This window comes from Ammospiza caudacuta, chromosome 4 (genome assembly GCF_027887145.1).
Source record: "Ammospiza caudacuta isolate bAmmCau1 chromosome 4, bAmmCau1.pri, whole genome shotgun sequence".
Classification (NCBI taxonomy): Eukaryota; Metazoa; Chordata; class Aves; order Passeriformes; family Passerellidae; genus Ammospiza; species Ammospiza caudacuta.
In genome coordinates this window covers 7,144,023-7,166,766 of record NC_080596.1, presented here as the reverse complement: position 1 = coordinate 7,166,766, position 22,744 = coordinate 7,144,023, and the positions used below count along the sequence as shown (strand labels likewise).

At 38.2% G+C, this 22,744-nt stretch overlaps 1 protein-coding gene across 1 annotated transcript in view; it reads right to left on the bottom strand.

The window, feature by feature from the left end:
- Positions 1 to 22,744, bottom strand: part of DCHS2 (dachsous cadherin-related 2) — a 104,399-nt gene that overhangs the window by 43,715 nt on the left and 37,940 nt on the right. The window contains exons 2-3 of the mRNA XM_058803703.1: positions 17,430 to 17,621; positions 11,039 to 11,270 (exon numbers count right to left, since the gene is read on the bottom strand). Coding sequence (XP_058659686.1) covers positions 11,039 to 11,270; positions 17,430 to 17,621 — 424 coding nt within the window. The remainder of the gene's footprint in view (positions 1 to 11,038; positions 11,271 to 17,429; positions 17,622 to 22,744) is intronic.

The following is a 22,744-nucleotide window of genomic DNA, read 5'->3' as shown; positions in this document are numbered from 1 at the left end:
ATTTCAGAATCAAAGCTCCTTCTCTGCTGAGCTAGACACATTGCAGCACACTCCATGCCAGTTCAGTCACAGAAAGCAAAAATAAAATTAATAAAAGATTTTGTTTTCCTTCTTCATTCTTTTGCTGTGTCATAGGGAAAAAGGGGAACAGGCAAGTATGTCTTGCCAATTCAGCTCTCTTTTGCAGGACTAGGGACACCATGAGAACAAGGGCAGAACCCAAGTAAAAAGTATGTGTTTTCCATATGGTTCCCTCCAACCCCAAAAACTGTAGTATGCAGAAATTTAATAACCCATTTTGACTTTTAACTGTGTGCATTTTGTTTCTTTCAGCATTTGTAGGACGGGGCATTAGCTTTGCATCTGCTGATACATAATCTACAGAGACATTTGAGATAGCTCAGCCATATGTTGGTGAGCATGCCTCATTAGGATCTATTACGGCACCACACGATGGGAAAGAAGCTGCAGAAGAAAGCAGCATCTGGGATTTCACTTTCTGTATGATTAGGTAAAACAGCACACTGTGACTGAAATGGACAGTCAGGACCACTTGGGCCAAAAGCCGCTGCCAGCACACGTGAGAGCAGGCTGGCTGGGTGCATTCCATCTGCTGCAGCACTGTACAGGAGGTGCCTGAGTACTACACTGCAAAGGCAGAAATATGGAGGAAATTTCAAGGAGCAGGAACTGTCAAAGTCACAGGTTCAGTGTGCAAAACTCAACAGAGGTATCTCTCATTCAGTAACTGGCTGAACATGAACCATGGTTTTCCTTTCTTCCCAATTTTGTAATTAAGATTGGAATTTTGTTATTGTTATTGCCACAATCATTTGCAGCCTGTAATTCAAGGCTTCAGAGAACTTGAAAGACAATCAGGTTGCTGCAGTACAGAATACGTTCTTCCATTATGAAAAATAGTTTCTATAAAAATTGACAATGAAAAGGGAGTAATGAGACAGCTCCTCATCAATGAATGTTTTACCAAAGCTCCCAACAGGGGACCACAAAGAGTGGGTCAACTTCAAGAAAAGGGACACATTTCTTGCAGCTTGACTCACCATATAAATGAATATCTGCTGCCTTTAAAAACATTTAATTTCCATTTATCAAATTAATATTTATATCACTGCAGTGCTTTGAAGATTTTATCCCTAGTTAATTCCTTATTCTGCATGAGAGAGAGCTGGAATCAATTCTGCTTCACAGGTGAACAATCCTATAATTACACACTGGAAGAAGCATTAACACCCAGCCTTATTCACACCTAGGCAATCTCATTTTTTTTACTAGATCCACATGAGCGTAACTGATTGGAGATCCTGACCCTTATAAATCAAAAGCATGACATACAGACTGCCTGCTGCCTGGATATGATCTGGATACAGATTTCAGGCAGAACCTGCAATGCTGGATGCATGTCAGCAACTGCCACTGCAGGTTGTGGTCTAGGAACAGCTCTGCTCCAAGGCAGGTCAGCACAGCCATGCTGGAATCCACAGATGTTTTGCTGCAGAACAATCTCTGCTCAGGGGCTAGCAGAAATCATTACCATGGTTTGGAGCACTGAATGTATGGGGACAAACAGTACTATTGAAGGCAAAATCATGACTGCCAGCTCTTTCACCTGCTTCATACTTCCTCGCTCACTGTACATGGTAGGGCAGGATCTTCCAGGAAGTCTTGCTCTTCACTTTGTGCCTATTTGCCAAGAAAGTGCAAATGCACTAATGAAGGACAGGACTCTGCCACCCCCCATCCTCTAGCAATGGCAAAATTTCTCACGGGATTTTATTGTTCTTATTTTTGTGGAGGTGCATCCTATTCCATGAGGGGGTTAACTGCCATTTCTCAACATTTGAAGGCAGGAGACAGGAACACACATGTAATGATTTTTAAAAATACTTTTTTTATTATATTCATGATCCTGTGTTCAGTCCTAATCTAACCACAGTATCCAGCACCAAAGTAGGCTCACTCACCAAAATAACTTTTTGTATGGGAAAATATCATACTGGTAAACCCAATAGGATTTCCACACACATCTCCATCTGAGCACTTTGAAAATCTGCTTTGCACAGGGTTCTCCCATAAACAAAACAAAAATCAGCCCTACATTTATAGGCATTTGTAGATAAACCAACTGTTTTCCTCATTTGGTCAAGTGCTGCAAAGACAAAAATCAGGATGCACTAACTTCAGCAACAAAGTCTGGATTGCATAAGCGTGCATACTTAAATAGCTTCTAATATTATATAATTGTTCATGAAATAAAAAAAACTTTAGAACATGACAAGAGGAATCAAATCAACAGTCACCAGTGATTTTACCTAAGCCCTTGAAACCAAACACCCTAACAAACTTGAAATGATGGCACTATTTCTTCAGTAAATAACCTAGGATGAGCCAGCTGGCATCACCTGACACAGCTCAGACAACAAGCAGATGGTCAAAAGGTTCAAACGGTTCCTCACCCCAGTTCACCTTCAAAGCTGGCCACTGTACCTGCTGTTCACTACTGTGCAGGTCAGAGCTGACCCACTGATCTGCTCAGAGCACCCACCCTAACTCAGCAGCTTCCCAGTGCAGGGGTGCATGCACAACTTTGCTTTTTAAATGTCAGAAAAAACTCCAATATGAGCACAGATAGGGTGATCCTCCAGAAGACCAATGCAGTTAGGAGGTGTAAATTTTGCATTAACATTAAAATTAGCATTTTTTAAAGGAACCATGATAGTGTTTCTGCTTGACATTTCTATTTAAATTTGTTCCACTCATTGCCTGTGCTGTCATCTTGGCACTGCATACAGGTTCCAGCTTTAGCATTTCACCTGTACTTAAAATGCACCTTTTTTAGTGAAGCTGCATTCTTGATAGTAACCATAGCAACACTGCCAAATACACTGAATAGCTGGTTTAACAATGGCCAGGGGAAGGAAGGAATTAAATTGTTATTTACAATCTACCTACTGTAATACACATAGCTTCACCTCACATGAAAAGTCTTTAAAAAACTTAATTTAATGGTTCTAATGCTGGTTTGCATTTCAGCAAAGAAGAGGACTCCTTCAGTTTGAAAATATTCATTGTTTGAATATTTTTGTGGTAAATAACTGATTGAACCTATAGCAATCATCTAGCTACATTTATACTTTACAGGTCTCATACCCCTGCACTGCAGATGCTTTCAACACCAGCCCCTCTGTAGAAAATTCTTGTGCTCAATTCATAGTTTGCCTCTTAGAAAGAGAAATAGCTATAAAAGGACTTAGTGTCTACAACCAATACTACACAAACATACTGTGTTTAATCACAAGAATTTGCTTAGCACATGAAAGTCTGGCCATGGAGTATGCACATAACAACCCAGTACCTGGATCTATAAACTAACATAGGCAGTTTTAACACTGCAGCTCCCCCAGAAGCATGACGCTACTGTTTCAAATACTATAGGTTACAGAGAGTTTTAATGAGCTAAGAAGTATTCATCAACACATAAAATACAAATTTCTAATTACAGCAGTTCCATTAGTCACAAACAGAACACCCACCTGAGCATCAGCCTCTAATATCAAGTAAAAGAAAGCATGAGTTTAGCACTAGAATGGTTTTGTATCATCTAGGCTGTTTTCTTTTACACAAGTGCTTTTTAAACAAAGTCTTGTAATTAGGATGTAAAATTTTACATCCCTAGAGACCACAGTTTGCCAGTTTAGAAGATCAGGTGCTTCCTAACTCTATTTTGTTTTGTTACATATTTAAATAATTATTCCCTTAAAAAAAAACACAAACAAACAAGCAACACCACAAAAACCCCTTCTGAAAATTCTACTTTTTCAGTAGAACAGATAACTGAAGAAATAGAATTCACTGTTACAAGGAGATTTCCTTTGTTTCTGCCCTGGTTTATTTCCTTTCACCTGACCTAATAGTAACTCAGAGTGTGTTTGCTGTCTGACTGTGTACAAAGCAAACACTCTCACACAAGCACGAGTCCATCCAGAAATCAAAGCTTGCATCAGTAAGCAGGCAGGACTTTGTCCTGGTGAATTGCTGTATTTCAAAGACAAAGGCAGAGACCTCCCCCCATAATCTGCTCAGCTCCAGCCCTGCCACACCTTCTCAACAGGTTCCCTTTCCTCACTTACTTATCAAAGTTTTTCAAAAATGTCTATTTAGTCAGGGACCTTTTCAGTCAAGGACCTTTTCAATCAAGCTGCCAGCCTCTAGATCCAAAAAAAGCTCACTGCACAACCTGGTAACACAACTCAACTGCCATGGTAACCACAGATGGTTAAAATCTTTCTTTGAAGGTACTGTAGAAAAAACATCAGGACAGACACAGAATGAAGCCTGCTATAAGCTAAAGAAGATATATTTACTGTTCTTGTATTAAGAGCATTACAAAACATTCCAGATGCTGCCCTTCATTTACATGGGCTGATTTTCTGCTGCACACACTTCCCTGCTACATTCATTCTAACACTGTACCACAGCTGTCTGCTCCCTTGGTGTGACCTGCCACTTTCTTCTTTTCTTTAGGTTAACTGAGAACACAAAGTACAGTAAATATATCCTGTGCTCTGAGACCCATGCAGTCTCTAGCAAAGAAAAGGGTTGATCATCTAAATTTTAGTGAATAAATGTCACACTATTCACCTCCACAGAAATGGGCATAATTTTTTCCTTTTCACCACTTTTTTTTTAATCAGCCCACAACATTTGTATAATGCCAAGAAAGTTCACTCTTTGCCTCTTCTGGTGGGTTCTTCTGTTGACATTGGCTTAACCAGGACATAGGAGGGTGGGCTAGAGTATTTTTGTCAATACTTTGCATTCTTTCATGCACAAATAATCTCACATACATTCCACTATTGCATGGTTGAGTTTTTGGCACGTAGCTTGTAGGAATATTTCTCTTTGTAGATAGTTGATTCTATTGGCTTTTATACATAAAAGAAAAACAAAGAGACACATAAGGAGCTAGCAGTATGAATATTTTTTCATGCTGTTCTGCTACACACCATTCTTTCAGGGCCAAAATCTGCACCCTTACACTTACTACAGTGTGTGCTTCTAGGACAACATACTATTTTCTGCATTCTTTATGATAAATTTCTCATTAGGGAAGATCTCAGTGAAGGTAAATGCCCACAAATAACTCTATTTTTCCCTGTTTGATTTAACTCAAACAAAATTCTTCAAAGGTGAAAACTTACTGTGCTAAACAATGTCTCAGACATATTCCACTGATTTGCAGCATTCCAAATATCTTATGACAGATCAAAAAGACAGTAATTGAAGAAACTGCAGTTTAAAAAAAGAAGTGGCCTCAAAATGTTCCAAAATAAAGCACTCCTAATTTTAAATCTATTTATGTGAAGCTCTTCATATGTTTAGCAAATGTACTACATGCTGTAGGAAAATGCCAAAAGTAGTTTAAAAAGAAAGTTTTTTTTTTCTACAATACCATACGAAAACATCATCAATCATCATAAATATGGGCCTTGTTTGCTTTAGAAAGGGTGCATCCCCATTTTACTTTGATGCCTAATACAATCTGTTATATATTAAACAGTGTACAATACATGGAGTTAAGCAAAGTTTTGGGGTTTTTCCCCCATAAAAATAAATGTTGGTATTTCAACATTACTTTTCAACCTGTATTGCAATAAAAATAAAGCAATTACAATTTCTGAAGATGCAGCTGTTAAGAAACAGTTCTATTTTTTAATAAAACAAATTTTTTCAGCATCCTTAACCTGAATGAATCTATTCTGAACCAAATCAAAGGTTATTATAAGTTAGTTTGCCATTAAATTGCATTTACACATGTGCAATTCCATAGTGTAGTAATTAAAGTAGTACAGCACTAAAATACACAAGGCCACAAGAAATATATACCAGTGAGGCACTGTTCTGTACAAACTCTACACAACTCCTCTTCTTGGGGCCATTACTAGGCACTGTTAAAGTGACGAGACTCTGGAATACAATTTGGCCTTTGGATGAGGTACTTCATACATTCTTAAATTTGCATGATCTTTAGGTGTATTCATCCTTTTATTCTTTGCCAACAGACTAAGCTCCTAGACTGCTCTAAATCTTTTACAGGACATTTTAGTCACATGATGCCCTTTGCTGAAAAGAAATCAGAGTGCATCTTAAAGGGAGCATCTTAAAGTCAAAATTTCCACAAAAGAATGTTCATTTTGCAGGAGTTGCCCTTCTGTGCTGAATTTTTTTTTATGTTATGTTTCTGTTTTTTAAGTGTTCAACTACTAACCAGCTCTTGCAACAAGGCTTGTCTGCTCTCCTCACAATGTGGTTTTTGGCGTAAATAAGTAACAGAAAGTATTATAACAGAAGGGTAGTCCAAGTATCTTCAAGTCAATGGCAAGATCAAGTATCTCAGTGCACTGTGTTTATGTGGCAAGGGTTTGGCCATGTGGGCCCTACAGGAGTGGCTGTGGCACTTTGGCCATGTGGCACTACAGCAGCTGTCCCTCTGCAGTCTATGGAGGTCCACAGGGGAGCAGAGATCCACCCTCAGCCCATGGAAGACCCTTCGCTGGAGCAGATGGACACCCAAAGAAGTCTGTGACTCCATGGGAAACTCATACTGGTGCAGGTTTGCTGGCAGGACTTGTGACCCCAGAGGAAACCCACATTGGATCATTCTGTTCCTGAAGGATTGGACCCTGCTGAAATGACCTATGCTGGAGCAGAAGACAAGTGTGAGGACGAAGGAGCAGCAGAGACAACCTGTGATGAACTGCCCCGTTCCCATTTCCCATCCTCCTGCACTGCTGGGGCCAGAGGACATAGAGAAAATTGGGAGTGAAGTTAAGTGCAGGAAAAGCGAGGGATGGGGGGGAATGTCTTATGATGTAGTTTTTATTTCTCATTACCCTCCTCTGATTTGATTGGCAATAAATTAAAGTCATTTCCTCAAATTGAGTCTCTTTTGCCAGTGACAGTAATTGCTGAGAGATTTCTCCCTGCGCTTTTCTTGACCCACAAGCCTTTTGTCATCATTTTCTTTCCCTGCACAACTGAGGAGGGGAGTAATAGAGTGACTTTGGTGGGCACCTGGCATCCAGCCCAGGTCCATCAGCCATATTGACAGACACATTCTCAATAAAATACACAAAAGAAAGGTCATAGCCTTTGTTCTAGGCACCTAATTTAGGTAGGAATCACAGAAACATGAGCCTAAGTATCTTATAGAATTGAAAGGAACAGAAGCTAAATTAAATGCTTATACTGCTGTAACATCCAATGAGTGAATGATACTTTCTCTACATGGTTTTCATGCTAGGTTCAAATAACAAATACATTCATCTGAAGACAAACCATAGCTGCTGCCTTTTGCTTAGCATCCATGGAAGTTTTCTCTGCACACAGGGACTAGCTAGGGGATTTGTTTTAAAATCTATGAACAATCTATTTACCTGACGACTGACACATGAAGTCACACTAGTCCAGAATAATTTTCAAGGATTACAATTTCATTGGTTTCAAACAACTTCTCTGAACCAGAACAATGATCATGATGATAACCATCTTTCTACCAATCTCTCAAAAAGGGTATCACTAAGATCAATGGTAAAATTAATTACATGCCCTTGGGTGAAGGTAGGTATTAAGGCAGTTATTGTAATGGAAGTTTACTAATTCAGTTGTTAATCCTGAAGTCTTAAAGTCAAGCACTGCATAGGTTTTCTGCCACACTTATGATTGCATCCTGTGACTTACATTTTTAATTACCAGCTCAGCCATAACTATAAATACACTGTCTTTCAGATAGCTTTTTAGGTAACAATGGGAAAATAAACAAACATAGCTCAAACAGTTTCTTAGCCAGAAGAGCTCTTCAGCTTGCCCTGTTCTAATCAATTCACGAGTACGGTTCATAGATCATGCATGGATCAGATATCTACAAAAGGCAACATAATGAAGCCAAGATGTTGTTTACACCAACACTAGAAACAAACGATAGCAAGAGTCACGAACCAGCAGAAGAGCTGGTTTACAGTTTCCTATCCATACATTTTTCTAGTTACACAGTTCTTAAAGTGGTTTTTCTTGTGGAAAGTCTATCATCAATCAAATGAAAAAGACTTCGACTTGCTCAAAAATGGAAACATAATAAATGTTATTTATGAGGACAAGAGCATATCAAAAACAATAAATGCAGCGTCTGAAAGCTAACATAGCAAACAAATATAACTAATAAAATCTTGTTTAGAATTGAAAAAGAATTCAGTGGAATGTCAGTCTGGTCAATGAAAGGATGTTCCTTCTCGCTCCAACTGAATTTATCTATTTACAACATCCACATGTGCCAGTGCTTGAAACAAAAGATGGAGCCCCTTCAAAGAGCCTGGATGTGCCTCAACCTCATAATATCTATGTATCAAAAGCAGTATTGTTATTTTGTATATAGTGAGGAGTTGACCAGCTGGTAGGATATTTTGAACACAGCTCACAGAAAAACTAAGAGCTTTAACAAACAAGAGCCAGAAGCAAGACATAGCAATGAAGAATTTGGTTTTCAATTGTTATTTTACTGTTTTATCCATTTATCTTCCAAAAATTCAAAAGTCAACTTTTAGTGAATATTCTAAGTGCAGCACTCAACAAACATCCCTGAAGAAAATTACAGTGAGAAATTTTCATGGCAAGAAAAAGGGAAAATGCAAAAAAAGAGAAAAATTACATACATCATGGACAACAGCATCATCTTGCATATTATGTTAATGTATCACAGTGTAATGTGACACACCATTTGCCACTAATTATTCTAAATTTCATAATACTGAGAATATCTCTGTCCACATAAAATATTAAGGGCTAAAATGAACATAGTAAGTCAAAATTACTAATGCACTGATTTTCATTTCTCCTTTCTAAATTCTCTATCAGCAAGAGAAAAAATTATTTGAAAAAATAAAACTTATCAGGCAGCCAAATCCACAGAATTCTCCAACACCATCATTGTCCTTCTGTTCAGGTCCTCTAATAATGAGAAGAGCAGATAAAACAGAATATGCCATACATACATAAAGTGGAAAAAATAAAGAACACAACAGAAACAGACTGCACATCCATAAAATCAGAAAAACAGAGGCCAAGCTGTAATATCTCATTTGGCTTTCTGGTTTGAGCACCCATCACCTGGAGAATGCCTATTCCTTCACATACTTGTCTGTTGCCCTCTGTCCACAAAATGCTGCCCAGCTAACTAGATGAAGTCCCCCACATAACCTTCAGACAGGCACAGCTAAACTAGGCTGTAAATCAGAGCATATAAAGACAGCTTTAGTACAATGAACACTGGAAAACGTCTCTGTTGTAACAAGAAGGAGGAAGAGCTCAAAATCTCTGTGCCCTAACAGTGTGCCACTTGTTTCATCTCTCTCTGAATACTGGACAGGTTTTCAAGCTTAAAGATGGCAAAATTTCTGTGTGACATATAGGCAATTTTAATGTTTTGGGGTTTTGGGGGCATTTTTTTGGGGGGGGTGGGGGTTGGGGCTTTTTTTTGTTTAAAATGTTTATTTTTTCTTATAGTTTAAAAATCATTTGCCTCACCAATGACTGAGCATAAGCCCTTACTTTCAATAGGTGTGGAAGAATATAAATGGAAAAAATGTATTCAGAAAAAAAAGAGCCACAGCATTAATATTAATAAGTTAAAATTAGACACAGTCTGACCTTGTGAATTACCCACAAGATCTGATTAAGTGCAATCAGATTCCAAGCACTATAATGCTGGGAATAGTGTCTGACCTAAGAGCTTTTCTCATCATGAAATGTCAGCAATAATAACCTCAAGCAACTTCACCCTGAATTTGGTCTGCCTTTGATAAAATACCATGATAGATCCATGAGGTAATAGTAACTTACAAGCTTATAGAGTCTTCATCATTAAGCAAGACATTTTTCCTATACAAAGTGCCAAACTGGAAAGAGAGGCCAAAAGGTCACAATCCAAGGAAGAAACCTTTCAAAAGGCTTTCTTTCAGCAGAGGGTTGCTGCAAAGCCAGTGCTGCTAATGTGATCCACAGGGGCTCTCGTCAACAAGCCTGATGGGACAGTTTTAAAATGACCAGTTAAATGCCTGTGGAGATCCAGCTCCCTAATTATTGACTGACCTACGTATTTTTGACATCAGTTATGCCCCTGAGAACCTGACTTGACAGGTAGTTAAAAGTCCATAGTTAAATAAATTCTGAAATAGCCCAGACAAGCAGCCTAACTTCCTAAGAAGATTAGTTTTTCTGTTCATCAGAATGTTTTGGGAATTGTGTAAAAATAGACACCTATTAGAAAGAATAGAACCTTGCAAGATTTTGAATGCCAAAGACCTAATATATACACAAATGTATCAGAGCCTAAAAAGATCTTAAACATATAAATAATCTGTGCCATGACCATCTGTTGATCAGGATACATTCACATGCAAGGGCTGGCCCTCAAGAAAAATGGCAATTTCAGTTTAGTCAATAACTTATTGAAAAGCACAGTTATAAAGCTAAACATTGAATCAAACAGGGAGGCAAATATGCCTTGTAAGACTGAGCAGAATGAGGACTTATCCTTGCACAGTACAGAGGAAGATTAGAACAGAAATAGAAAAGAAATAAAAGGAGGAACATTGTGAAGGGTGTTTTATTCATCTTCAAGAGTAAGCCCTAAGAATTTTAGAAATGCAGATATTTTTGTAAAAAAGCAATATTTTATTATTTCTTACAATGATCTATAGATTTAGGGCTGAAAATAGTGGATATGTGGCATGCTGCTTGTCCTTCATTGTGCTGTCACGTACCATGCTTTCCATTTTCCTGCTTATTCCAGTAAATGCAAAAGTTTCACATTAAACCTAAATCCTCCATCTACCTCTAGAATTATCTTCCATCAGAATCTAAGTTTCACCCCTGTGACATAACTCCAAATACAAAAAAGCAAAATTAAGGAGAATATTTATCTTGTATAATTATAACCTTTCTGAATCATAGACACATACACTACCTGTGGATGAATCCACTGTGAAAAAAGAAGAAAATTCTCCCGGGACCAGTTCATATGTGACAATGCCAAATATTCCTGAATCTCTGTCTGTGGCAGCAACATTGATGATTTCTGCTCCTGGCTGTGTGTGACTGCTGATACTTGTCACATAGGTGTCTTGTTCAAACACAGGCTGATTGTCATTAACATCTTCTATTTCAATGCGAACAAAAGCTTGGGCACTCAGACCACCCTGTTGGATAAATAAGAAATAAAAGAATAAAAAACAAAAGAACTTTTAAAATAGGATGGTACACAGCTGGCTTCAGTCCGTCATTAGGAAGGGGAGCATGCTGCAACAATATGGATCAATGAAAATGTCCATTAAAAGCAAATTAGAGTATCTGCAATACCCCAAAACACTGCACAGAAGTAAGCTATGTTGCTCAGCACAACACCAAGGGCTGATGGAGTGCATAAAGAAATTCAGCTTCTCTACAACAGCAAGGCCTGAACACAAAAAGTCAGTTTAGGTAATGCTAATGACCAACACACATCAAAAACTTTACTAGTCTAACCTCACATGCTTCTGCTGACATCTCCAACACTCCACTTATTCCTTTACAGATAAAAATCAGGGCTTTATGCTCCAGGAAGACATGCCCCTCAGGTGACTGTGGTGCTCCAGCAAAGCAGGAATAACTTCTCTCTATGAGACTTTCAGATGTAAAAGCGTGACTACCATAATGGTGAACATGAGGCTTTTTCAACCAGGGACACAAACAAAAAGCAGGACAGCCAAAACCTGACCTGTCAGGCTGCTGTCTGCAATACCTATGCTCAATTTACTGACAGATGCCCTACAAAAGCCCACTAGAATACCACATGGGACAACATTTAGCCTTGCTCTGGAGTGAAACTAGAGAAGAAAGGAGCAACTACAAGCTGGCTTATAATACCATACTACATAAAAATACTGATTTGCTATGACAAAGCGCTGAATTTTCTGACAATCTGCAAAAAAGACAATTCTCTTGCTACTGAAGTACAGACCCCACAGGCACCTGAGTGAAACTAGTGGCAATTTACTTCTCAGAGGACTCCCCCCATTACTTTGGAGGGGTTCATTTTTCCAGGACTATTTTGTAGCCATAGGAAGTACAAGCATTTTTAAAAGAAAGCAGGTCCACTGTGGCAGAGATAACAGTGGGGCACTGGCATGCTCAGAGGCACAAAACAGCACAAGCATGTACAGTCTGCACGTGCTTTAAGTGGTACATTAAAATACAGATGGTGGAAGAATCCTGAGCTCTTCAAAGTCCACTGAGCATGCTGTGCTTGTAGCAGTCACTTTGAGAAACTGCTGACACAGATCAGATGGTCATGCACACACAAACTATGCTGAGCTAGTGCAAACTTCATTTTGCAGCCACAGTAGCTGTGATACAGAGAAAACCACACCAACCCAAAACCAACTATGTTGCAAAATTCTGCAATCCAATTGTTCACATCGATTATTTTTAAACCTGACCTTCATTAAACTATCCAAGGATTCAGACTGGATATGACTCTTTTAGACTTACCCTACTATATAACAATTTCCCACAACACTATTTTTGAGTGTTTGCTTAGTGTGTCCTTAGGTTCAGACTTATTTTTTAATAAAAACAAATATTATCAGCATTTACCTTCATATTTTCATAGTGATTTTTTGGTTTAGCCTGGTTTGGCTTTTTTTCTGTGCTGTAAATGTTTCCTCTATTGGGTAAGGTGACATTCCCATAAAAGCTCAAGTCAGTGGAAAATTAAGATGGTCTTATGCATCATGTGTCTGTGTTTCACCCACAAACAAAGAGATCTATCCCACATCCTCCTGGTGTTCTTCTGAAGAAAATAAGGCATGGCATGCTTCCAGGGCTCATGCTGCTGCACAGGCAGCCAGCAGCCAGGACTCTAAAGGACAGTCATCAATCAGCCTACAAATTACTGGGACTGCCATGAAACCCATGCCAATATGGAGAAATGGAAATGGCAGTGAGCCCAATGCCAACACCTCCATTTCAGGGCAAGCCCCTTCCCCAGTACCTTGATTTCCATGATTAGGGATGCACAGGAGCTAAAAAAGGAAAGCAGGGGAAGGGGAGGGAATGTGCTCTGCTCACTGTCAGAATATGCTCTGTGTGTTCACAGCTTTCAGGTACTTTAGAACAGAAATCAGAAGTATTTTAAGGGAAAAGGACTAGGGAAGAAGTGAAGTCAAGAATAAAAAGTATCTAAAAAAGATGGTTGGAACTGCATGAAACCAAACTCACAAGAGCTTGTGTTAAGCTGTTTCTTTCAAGCTTCATTATTGCTAAACAGACATGCAAAATCCCCAAACCTCATTCTTCAGCCAATTTGTATTTGTGCTACACAGTTATGTAAAGACTGAAAAGGCTTTTGAAATTGATTAACTGTAAGTATATAGGGAAATTTCTATTCTCTAAGAAAATTGACCAAATTTAATGATGGAGACAGAATCTTTCTTTCCTGAAGAAGCAGTGTATACTTTCACATGCCAAGTATGACATTTACTTAATAACTTAATGACATTAACTGGTTATGGCCCAATTCTTGTGCTGACATCTGAAAACAAAGCATCATTCCAATTGAGAAGGAACTAAAACTCCTATTTCTAATGATGTGGATATATTTCATCTGCTCAGAAGCAAGCAAAACATTTATCTTCCAAAACATGAAGGCTGATTTATATAAGATCTATTGCTGACAGAAAATTACACTTGTCAAAACATGTTAACAAGGAGCAGAAAGCCACAGCTGTTCATTTTAAAATCCCTTATCTCAAATATTCAAATACTTTTCACTACTGTTGTACTCTCTGGTGCAACAAAGTCACTTCTACAAACACCTGTCAGAGTCCTGAGGGTTGTGTACCTCGTGCAAGAGGTACAAAAGGGGACAAACTACCATCAAGTCAAAATAACAACAATTAATGTTTTCATTACTTCAGAAGGATCAAATGTATGTAAATAGCTAAAGCTAGTAGACCTCTTTATCAAGTCTTAAAAAAAAATCCTGCCTTGGGCAGGGGAAACTCTGTCTTAATAAGTAAAAAATTATGCTATTTTGAGCAGCTGTATTTCTTTATTTTGGTGCTGTAAAATGCTTAAAACTCTATCAAGATTTTCATCACAACCTTCCAAGTTTTTGTCAGTGAACCATGCTATCAAATTTTTGTTCCAAACTGAACTGTTAGATACAGCATCTCTGACATAATGACTTTTTTTTTTTGTAAACTTAAAGGACATATCATCTTGAAGTAATGCTGTCAAAGTGGAGAGATGTCTGCAATTATTTCAAAAGCCTTAAGTTCTTCAGAAGCTTTGCCTGTGAATGTCCAGTGTTTATATCTAGATTTTAATTGCTCCAATGTAAAAGACAAAATTGGATAGGCAGGGTGGATTACCAAAAAGCAAGGGAAAAAGTGTCTCTCTGCAGAAAGGCAGTAAGGGAGTCACTAACACCCCTGCTGATGGTGTACTGAACCCTTTGCAGTGATGATGAAGCAGGTCAAAAACTGAAGATCTACAATTTCATATAAAAGAGACAAGGATACTTCTTTCCATCTTTGCTTAATCAGTGAGAGTGCTCCCACAAACTCTCACAGGATGTTTATTTAAAACCAGTTTAACAGAAGCTCTTTCCCACCTGCCTCTCCATGGGCTCTTATGTACAATTCAAGTTCACTTCTTACATTTTCTACTCAATGCATTTAAGACATGACTGACAAGTTCTAAAGCCATGTAATGGAGTAGCCAGGAACAGGTGGAGGAAACTGATAGTTTAGCTGTAAGATAAATTGCACACCACCTGGAAAATACTTTATTTTCCTCCTCATTTCTAATTAACTGGGTTATTTTCTTTCCTTTTCATCTCTCTAACCTTCTTTGTCACAAGTGACCTTTCATCCTTCCTCTCTCTCTTTCTGTGCACATTTCTCCCCTGATCACAGCCTCCACTTTGAGCCCCATACCTAACATCTTTAATCCATCAAAATCAGCAGCAGAATGTCAGGAAATAGGATAAATATCCTACTACAATTCTGCTTTAAGGGTAGAGAGTTGGTCAACACAAGTTCAGATGCACTGAAAATTTGAAAAGCTGATATTGAATTTAGGTGCTTTAGTATTTAGGTCTCAGACAGGCAAACTTCTACAAAGTGCTGACTTCCAGTAAAAAGATCAAGCCTTGCCTGTCACAAACAAGGCAATAAAAAATTGAACCTTTCTCCCCATTACTGAACTTCTGAAAACACAAGGTCCATAAATGGAGATAAATGACAGAGCAATTTAAAAAATAATACCCTATCGTTTCAATGCATTGGCTATTTTCCTTTAAGTTAAGATTTATCAATAGAGCAGTAATTTAACTAAAAAAATTAAGGCATGAAGTTTTTGTTCAAGCAAACATATTTTCTTTCAGGTTTTCAAATTAATTTTCTATGGCTGACTGAGTATCTTAGAAAATTTTCAGAATTTCACTACTATTGTTCAGCTCTCACATACCCTTTATTAATGATTCATCTTGATATTCCAAACATGTGTATGTGTCCTTTACATTTATACAGCTCCAAAACATGTGAATGATAGGAAAAATGAAATTATGAAGTATAGCAGAATGCCCAATTTTATGCTGTTATACATTTCCATACAGACTGCTTTACTCTTCAAAATTTTTTTGGATATATGTATTCAAGTATAAATTTTGAAGGCAGAAATCCCATACAAGTGAAATTCCAAAATGGTCAGAGAGAACTGCCTCTGCTATAGACATTACAGGCACTGTCCTGGAAAAACCCACTCTTATATCCTTATATTAAAATCTTAGAATGGTTTGAGTAGGAAGAGACCTTTCAAAGAAAGTCATCTTTCAAAGACACCTTTCAAAGCCCCTGCAATAAGCAGGGTCAAGTTAATAGACATTAAAATCAGATGAGTATGGAAACAAATATACCAATATATTTATGTAATTTTTTTCTGCTCTAAAGAAATCTATGAGGAAGAAAAAGCACACTGCTAAAGGCAATATTAATTAAAGAATATTTCTGCAGCCTCTGAATTGAGCACTGAATTGGGACAGCTAAAGAAAAAAACATTGTTTAACTATTACACAAATATCTGAATTCAACAAAACAGATATACCCTCAATGGCTAAATTCTCAAAATGAAATAATTAATACTACCATCAACTGCAGCTGCTTAAGTGAACCTACTCATAGGTATAGAAATCATAGTTCACTAAGTTTCTTCAATGTACAATAAAACAACCCCACAGGCATTTTAATGAAAAATACAGCATTTCTAAGACAACTGCATTTTTTAAAAGTTATATTACATACATTTAGGACATGACCTTAAATGCAAATTTAATATTCAAAATAAGAAATAAAAACTGCTTAGTCTGAAATAATTGAATTTCAATGTTTTTTGGGACAAATTGTACCGCAAAATGTGACCTGAATAACATTTCAAAAAGTGTCCTTATGTTAAAATTAACATTTGAAGGCAACCAATAACCTTCTTCAGCTTCTTCACGATTTACCATTAAGCTGAAGAAGGTAAAGACAAGTACAAACTGGGCCTTATAAAGGAACAACCTCAGACTGCAAACCACAAAAATATTTCATAATGAAAATACAATTAATAGTTTTGTCCCATTATTTTTTGGAGCTTACTAGCAAAATATTTTGTTACATGGCATCAGGTGGGCAAGGCGTCCATCCCCAGACATCTTAATATGTTCACACCACAGAAATGTCTCCTCACCTTCCTTGCCAGGATCTGCTATGGACTATTTCAGGCACTACAACTACCCCGCCCTTGCTGTACCATGAATGCTCACTTCCAAGCACCAGATCTTGAGAAGTGGGAAAGCTTGCAGACATGCAGCTGCAGGGAGGCTGCACCCAGCCACAGTGGCAGCAATGGCACCAGACAGCTAGAAAGGACAAGGAACTTCCCCAGGAAAGTCACTGTCACCCACAGTAGCCATGCAATTCCAGCCCATGGTACTCTCTTATTACTGCTGCAGTGATCTTGAAAGCAGGGAGCAGAAGTAACTTGGAGTCCATTGGTTTCAATAGGAGGAGGAAAATTAGCAAGGACTAACATCCTAGAAACATTTTTCCAGACTTTATTTAGGAGTCATTGGGTATTTCCCAGCCAATTGTATTAGTTTGTGTAGAAATTCACAATTCATGAATAGAATTTTCTGCTCTCTTTAAAGACAAGACATTTTATTCAAATTCATGCAGTTTTTTACATAGTTGCTACATTCTCATTTAAAAGTATATCAGACATCCAAATTTGCAAATGCATTCACAAATCTGGCAGTGTAGAAAGGTGAAACTTACCCCATCTGTAGCTTTTGCTAAGAGATCATAAGTGGTTGGATCTCCTTCTCTGTCAATGTCTTGAGACACAAAGATCTGACCAGTGTGTGGGTCAATCTGGAAAGCTTTGGATTTTTCATAAAAATTAAATCCATCATAAAGAGAATACTCAATTTCTGCAAACTGGTCAGCATCTGCATCTGTTGCTTTGACCTGCAAGGAGACAAGAGATAAAAATGAAGCCAGTGAAACAATTACTCATTAAAACAAAGTGTCTGGGATTTTTGAACCCGTTTGTGTTGTAAAAGCAATTGTTTGTACCCAGAATAAATTCTGCTACCTAAGCTGGTTGCCAGCAGTTCATAAAATGTCTGAACTACTGACAGTGTAAATATCAATCCTCTTCATTTCTCAAGACTGGAAAAGCCATGCTCTTAAGCCATACCTAAACTATTTTCCCTTTATGTTTTTACCAGTGGAGGTAGCTCTTACAAAAAAATCAGAAAGTTCTTATGTCACATGTGGATCAGAAAAGTGCTGCAGGACATCCTTACCTAATGTATTCTATAAAAGACTTCCCAGATCTTAATTTAGTTTTCACTTGAAAGAGGGCTTGGTGGCACTCATGCTTTTTGACCCACAGGTGGTATTTGATAAACACAGAAGTTTTGTACATTGCTCCTTCAATTTTATTCCCCTAAGATCTTTGATAACAAGTGTTTTGTGCTGAGTTTGGCTCTTCTCTGGCACGCTCCATTGTGATATTGTTATAAATTATTTTCTACCAAAATGTTTCTAAACTTAAGTGAAAGCTATGCATGCATTAAGAAAACCAGGATTTTCAGTTCTCTAACTTGCCATTATTGGAGATACATAAAGAATTTCTTCTTTGCAATTGGTTTCCTTTTCCCCTTTTTCTTTGAAAATGGTAATTTCCATGGGTTCTCCATCAGCCTGTCTGTACAAGCACAATGTAACAGAGAAGACCTTAACAGAGCTTTGGAAACGTTAGTATCACAAAGCCCAAGAGTTAGAGTTTGTGGGAGCCCAGAGAGACCTGTGCCAGTCAGTGCCTGCACCTGACACAGGCTGATGAGACCCACAGCAAGGTCAGAGGTGGAGATCTGCATGTGCCTGCCTGTACAGAAAACCATCTGGCACAATTTTAGGTACAGTTTCAAAATAAACAGTCCGGGCCAGGGAGTATTCCTGGAAGTAGGTTTGAATTAAGTCACCCTGCTAGGGTGATATAAATTAATTTAGTTGCATGGACACAAGCTGTGCCAGGTCATTTGGCCATAGGACCCAGAAGAGCCTTTGGCTGCTGCTCCTACCAGGACAAATGTGGCCATAAAGACCAGTGAGTGCCTGCATCACAAGCTCCCTTCTTTGCCCACACAGGAATTGTTCTGGCACTGAGATACTTAGCTGGGACTGAATTAAAACCAAATGAACAAAGCATGTCTTGGGAAGCCTGGAAAGCATGGAAGTGGGGAAAAGGAAACCACATAAAAAGTGCCAATTCAAATCATAAAGCTAAAACTTACTCTAGAGAAGTTACATCAATCAGAATTTTAAAGTGACAGCCCAAAAGATATATGTGTTATTTCAATTATTATTTTTTTGCTTGTTGTGGATTGGTTTTTGCTTGTTTTTCAGACTTTTCCACTTCTTCATGGAAGCGCAAGATTTTTTGCATTTCAGAAGTATCACTGTGACTGCACCACATGCTCCACAACATTTTCCCTCCCATAGGAAGGTTTTCCGCAATGCCAAAGGCCATTATACCAGAGTTTACACAAAAAAAAAGCTCCTTTAGGGGAGCCCTGTGCTCGCAGAGCCCTTCGTGCCCTTTTCACACCCTTGCAGGTTTGCACCCCACAGCTGCAGCAGTGTGCAACGCACGGCCACTCCTGACCTGGGTCCAACTACTTGTTCTGGGCAATTTAAAGGCAAAAATCACAATCACACACAGCTAAACAAAGATCCAGTCCTAAAAATGCTTTACAGCTGTATGCAAATCAAATCTACAACATGCACATTTCTCCAGCCTCGTACTTTATTATTTCTGTCATAAAAAAAAGACCAGAACACACATCTAGTGAGCTCTTAGTAATCTACCACCCTAATGTTATGGAGCAATAATTCACTTCACCCTTATAAGAAAAGTATTTCAATTTGTTTCTTTTGCCTGAAATCCAACAGGGGTGACAGTACTGAAAGGTTCTGTCTGACTGTGCCTACATGCAGTTACATGTGTAAATGATAATATTTTTGTCTGCAACTGAGCATGAGTGATTGATTGCAGGTAAAATTTGAGGGTATTGTTAGAAGTTTAGCTCATGACGTTTGGTGACTTGTTTTCTTTGTTGTAAATTATGCAGTCTTCAGACTTTGAACAGTACATGTAAAGGCATAATGAGTGATGAATTTAAATAAAAATGCTTCAGTTCAAGGCTATGCAAATTTAAAGGTCTAATTGTGATCAACTTAAATTACTATAATCAACTTTCAGGCAGCAGAACTAAGTGGCATCCATTTTTTGAGAAAAAAATAATCTTTCTTCCTGTTCAAGCACCTCACATCCATTCAATTTCTACCCACTTAGTAGTCCTTTTGTTAATCACTCACCATGGAACCTTTGATCTGAAGAGGGAAGATCTGGAATTAAAAGTGAATGAAAAATTTCCTGTAGCAGACAGATCTGACACAGAATGGCACTACAATTGAGGTCAGGGAAGCTATTAACTATATGATCATAGAATCATTGAGGCTGAAAAAAGATCCTTAAAATTAATAACTAAATGCAAGCTGATTTAGAAGGAGGAATTCAGTGAAAACATGCTAACAAATTCAAGTTTTTTGACACAATTAAGTGACTGCATTGTTAAAGATTTCAGGAATTAAAGCACACAGTGGTCACTGTCCAAAAAACATTGGGTTGTGATAGCCTACTGTGAGTACCAATCCTACAGAGTATTGCAGCAGTTAACTGCCCAAGAGCTGTGAGTTACAGCAGCCCAAACCGGAGGAAATGAAGGCAGCAGAAGGAATTTTCACAGTGGACTGATCAAGAGAGTTGTATGTTAGCAATATCACAAAGGTGATAGAGTTGAATGGATTTATGTGCCTTGAAGAAGTGGGAGGCAAGAGAGTACCAAATATGTAACACCTCTGACAAGCCTAATACAAGATTGGAATCTTGGAGAAAAATAAAGGGGAAGAAAAGGAACAGTTATGCTCCCAAGGTCTTTCTCCTTTTACTAAATTTGTTTTCAATGCAGTAAGTTGAACATCCAAGTTTTTAAGGAGTGCAAACTTGGGAATAAGTTCAGGACAAAGTATTTCCCCAAGAAACATTTTTAAAGCCAATAAGAGTCAATGTGTGCATAGCTCCCGGCTGGACTTCTCCTGTCAGTCATGCTTCCTGTAGCCTACATCCTGTGGTCAGCTTGTACAATGTCTAGACTAAAAATCTGTCAGAGAAAAAAAACCAGTTTGTTCTGTCCTGTTGACACTACCAATGAAGTGGTTAGACTTCAGATATTGTCTCAGGAGGAGAAAACAGGGGGACCTAGAGAAATGTTGTGCAGAACAAGTAAAAAAATCTGATCCACCTGTGTGATGTTCAGACAGATTAGTGCAAGAGGAAAATAAATGGTGTGAAGTGGTAGATACTAAAAAATGTAAGAAGATAAATAAAATTCAACAGTGTTGGAAGTGCAGAAATCATCTTATATTTGCATATGGAAAGAGGGGATGACCTTAAAGAATCCATCATTTTAGAGGTAACTGCCCTAATTTCCTCGCTCACATGTGCACTTCAACCCTGTAACACATTTCCAGGTTTAAATGGAAAAAAAATTGCTGGCAGTACATGTAAATAAGAGGGAGCAAAACTATTTTAGCACTATGCTGAGAAAGCAAAGACTTCAGAGCTTACAGAAAGCAAACATCTGGCAGATCTTCAACTCCTTCCATTCACTTCAGTGGATTGATGACAACTCAGCAATGGGCAATGCCTCCATATTTTACAGGCATTGAACTAATCGTAAGCAAGATTATAGAGAAATAGATCTGCTACTAAATTCTACATTGCTTTAAACATAAAGTCATTTTAAGAGAAATCTCCCGTTATATATATTTTTTTTTCATTTCCACTCATTTTTATCCTCAAAAAATTAAAATAAAGTCCCTGTGGTTATGTTTACCTTTATTTTCCTTCCTAGATATTATTTCCTAACAAATGAACATAATTTGAAAAGCAGATTAAATATTTTACATTATATGCAAAATGGGGAAAGTGTCTTGTACTCACAAAACCACAACAAAAAAGACAATCCTATTACTTCTAGATCAAAGATTCAGAACCTATAAAAAAATAATTCTTAGGATTTAGAGTATGCAGCCTTAAAGATGACTGACTGGCAGTGCTGAGTTTCACATTTGAGTGGCCAGGATTAATTTCACATCTTTCAGATAGACCAGACCACTGGAAAGACCAGGCCATTCAGTCAAGTCATCACCATGGTCATCTGTGATAGCAATTAAATGAGACTAAGAAATATTAAATCAATTCTTCACAGCTTAAGAAACTACAAAAAAGAAAAATAAAAAAAAGACAAAATTACCAGGGAGCTGAGAAGGTTCAGTTAGACCAATGGTGTAAAATGGATCTATCCAGCATCCTTACATTTGACATACTGAAGGACAGCAGGCGTGTTCCAGGCAGTACAGCAATACCTGACGGCAAACCCTCACCAGAGAAGTGTTTTAATTCCTCACGTAGGCAACCCAAGCACCACTGGAATGGTTAGCTACTTGTGGAAGCATCTGCTCTGCCAGACCTTCATGTTGTCCACGACCACAGGGAAGGAGAGGAGCAGTCTGAGTTGGTGGCATGCTGTCAGCAACACGTGACCATAGAAATATTAGCAGTGAAGTTACTGGTAGAAGACATTTTTCAAGTTACTTGGGTGTATCTGTATGATAGATTAGCACGCATGCTGCCACAATCGCACATCATCAAATGTCTTCAAGCCAGTGCTCTGACTTAGAACCCTGGTTAGTGAGAAAACAGCATATCAAACACAAACCAATGATCTCTACCTCACAGCTGCCTCAGGCAGTGCAGACAATAATGCTGACACCAAACCTAAAGAGTGCAATAAATACATTACTTTGGAATTTTATCTATCTGCCTCAGCACCCACGATTAGCCTGCTCCCTAGTGCAGCAGGTTTAACATATGGAAATGGGAATAAAGCTGCAGATCCACTTGAAGTCCTAAAAGCATGAGCCTTGACATCAAGAACAGGAACTTTTTGCCTGAGGCC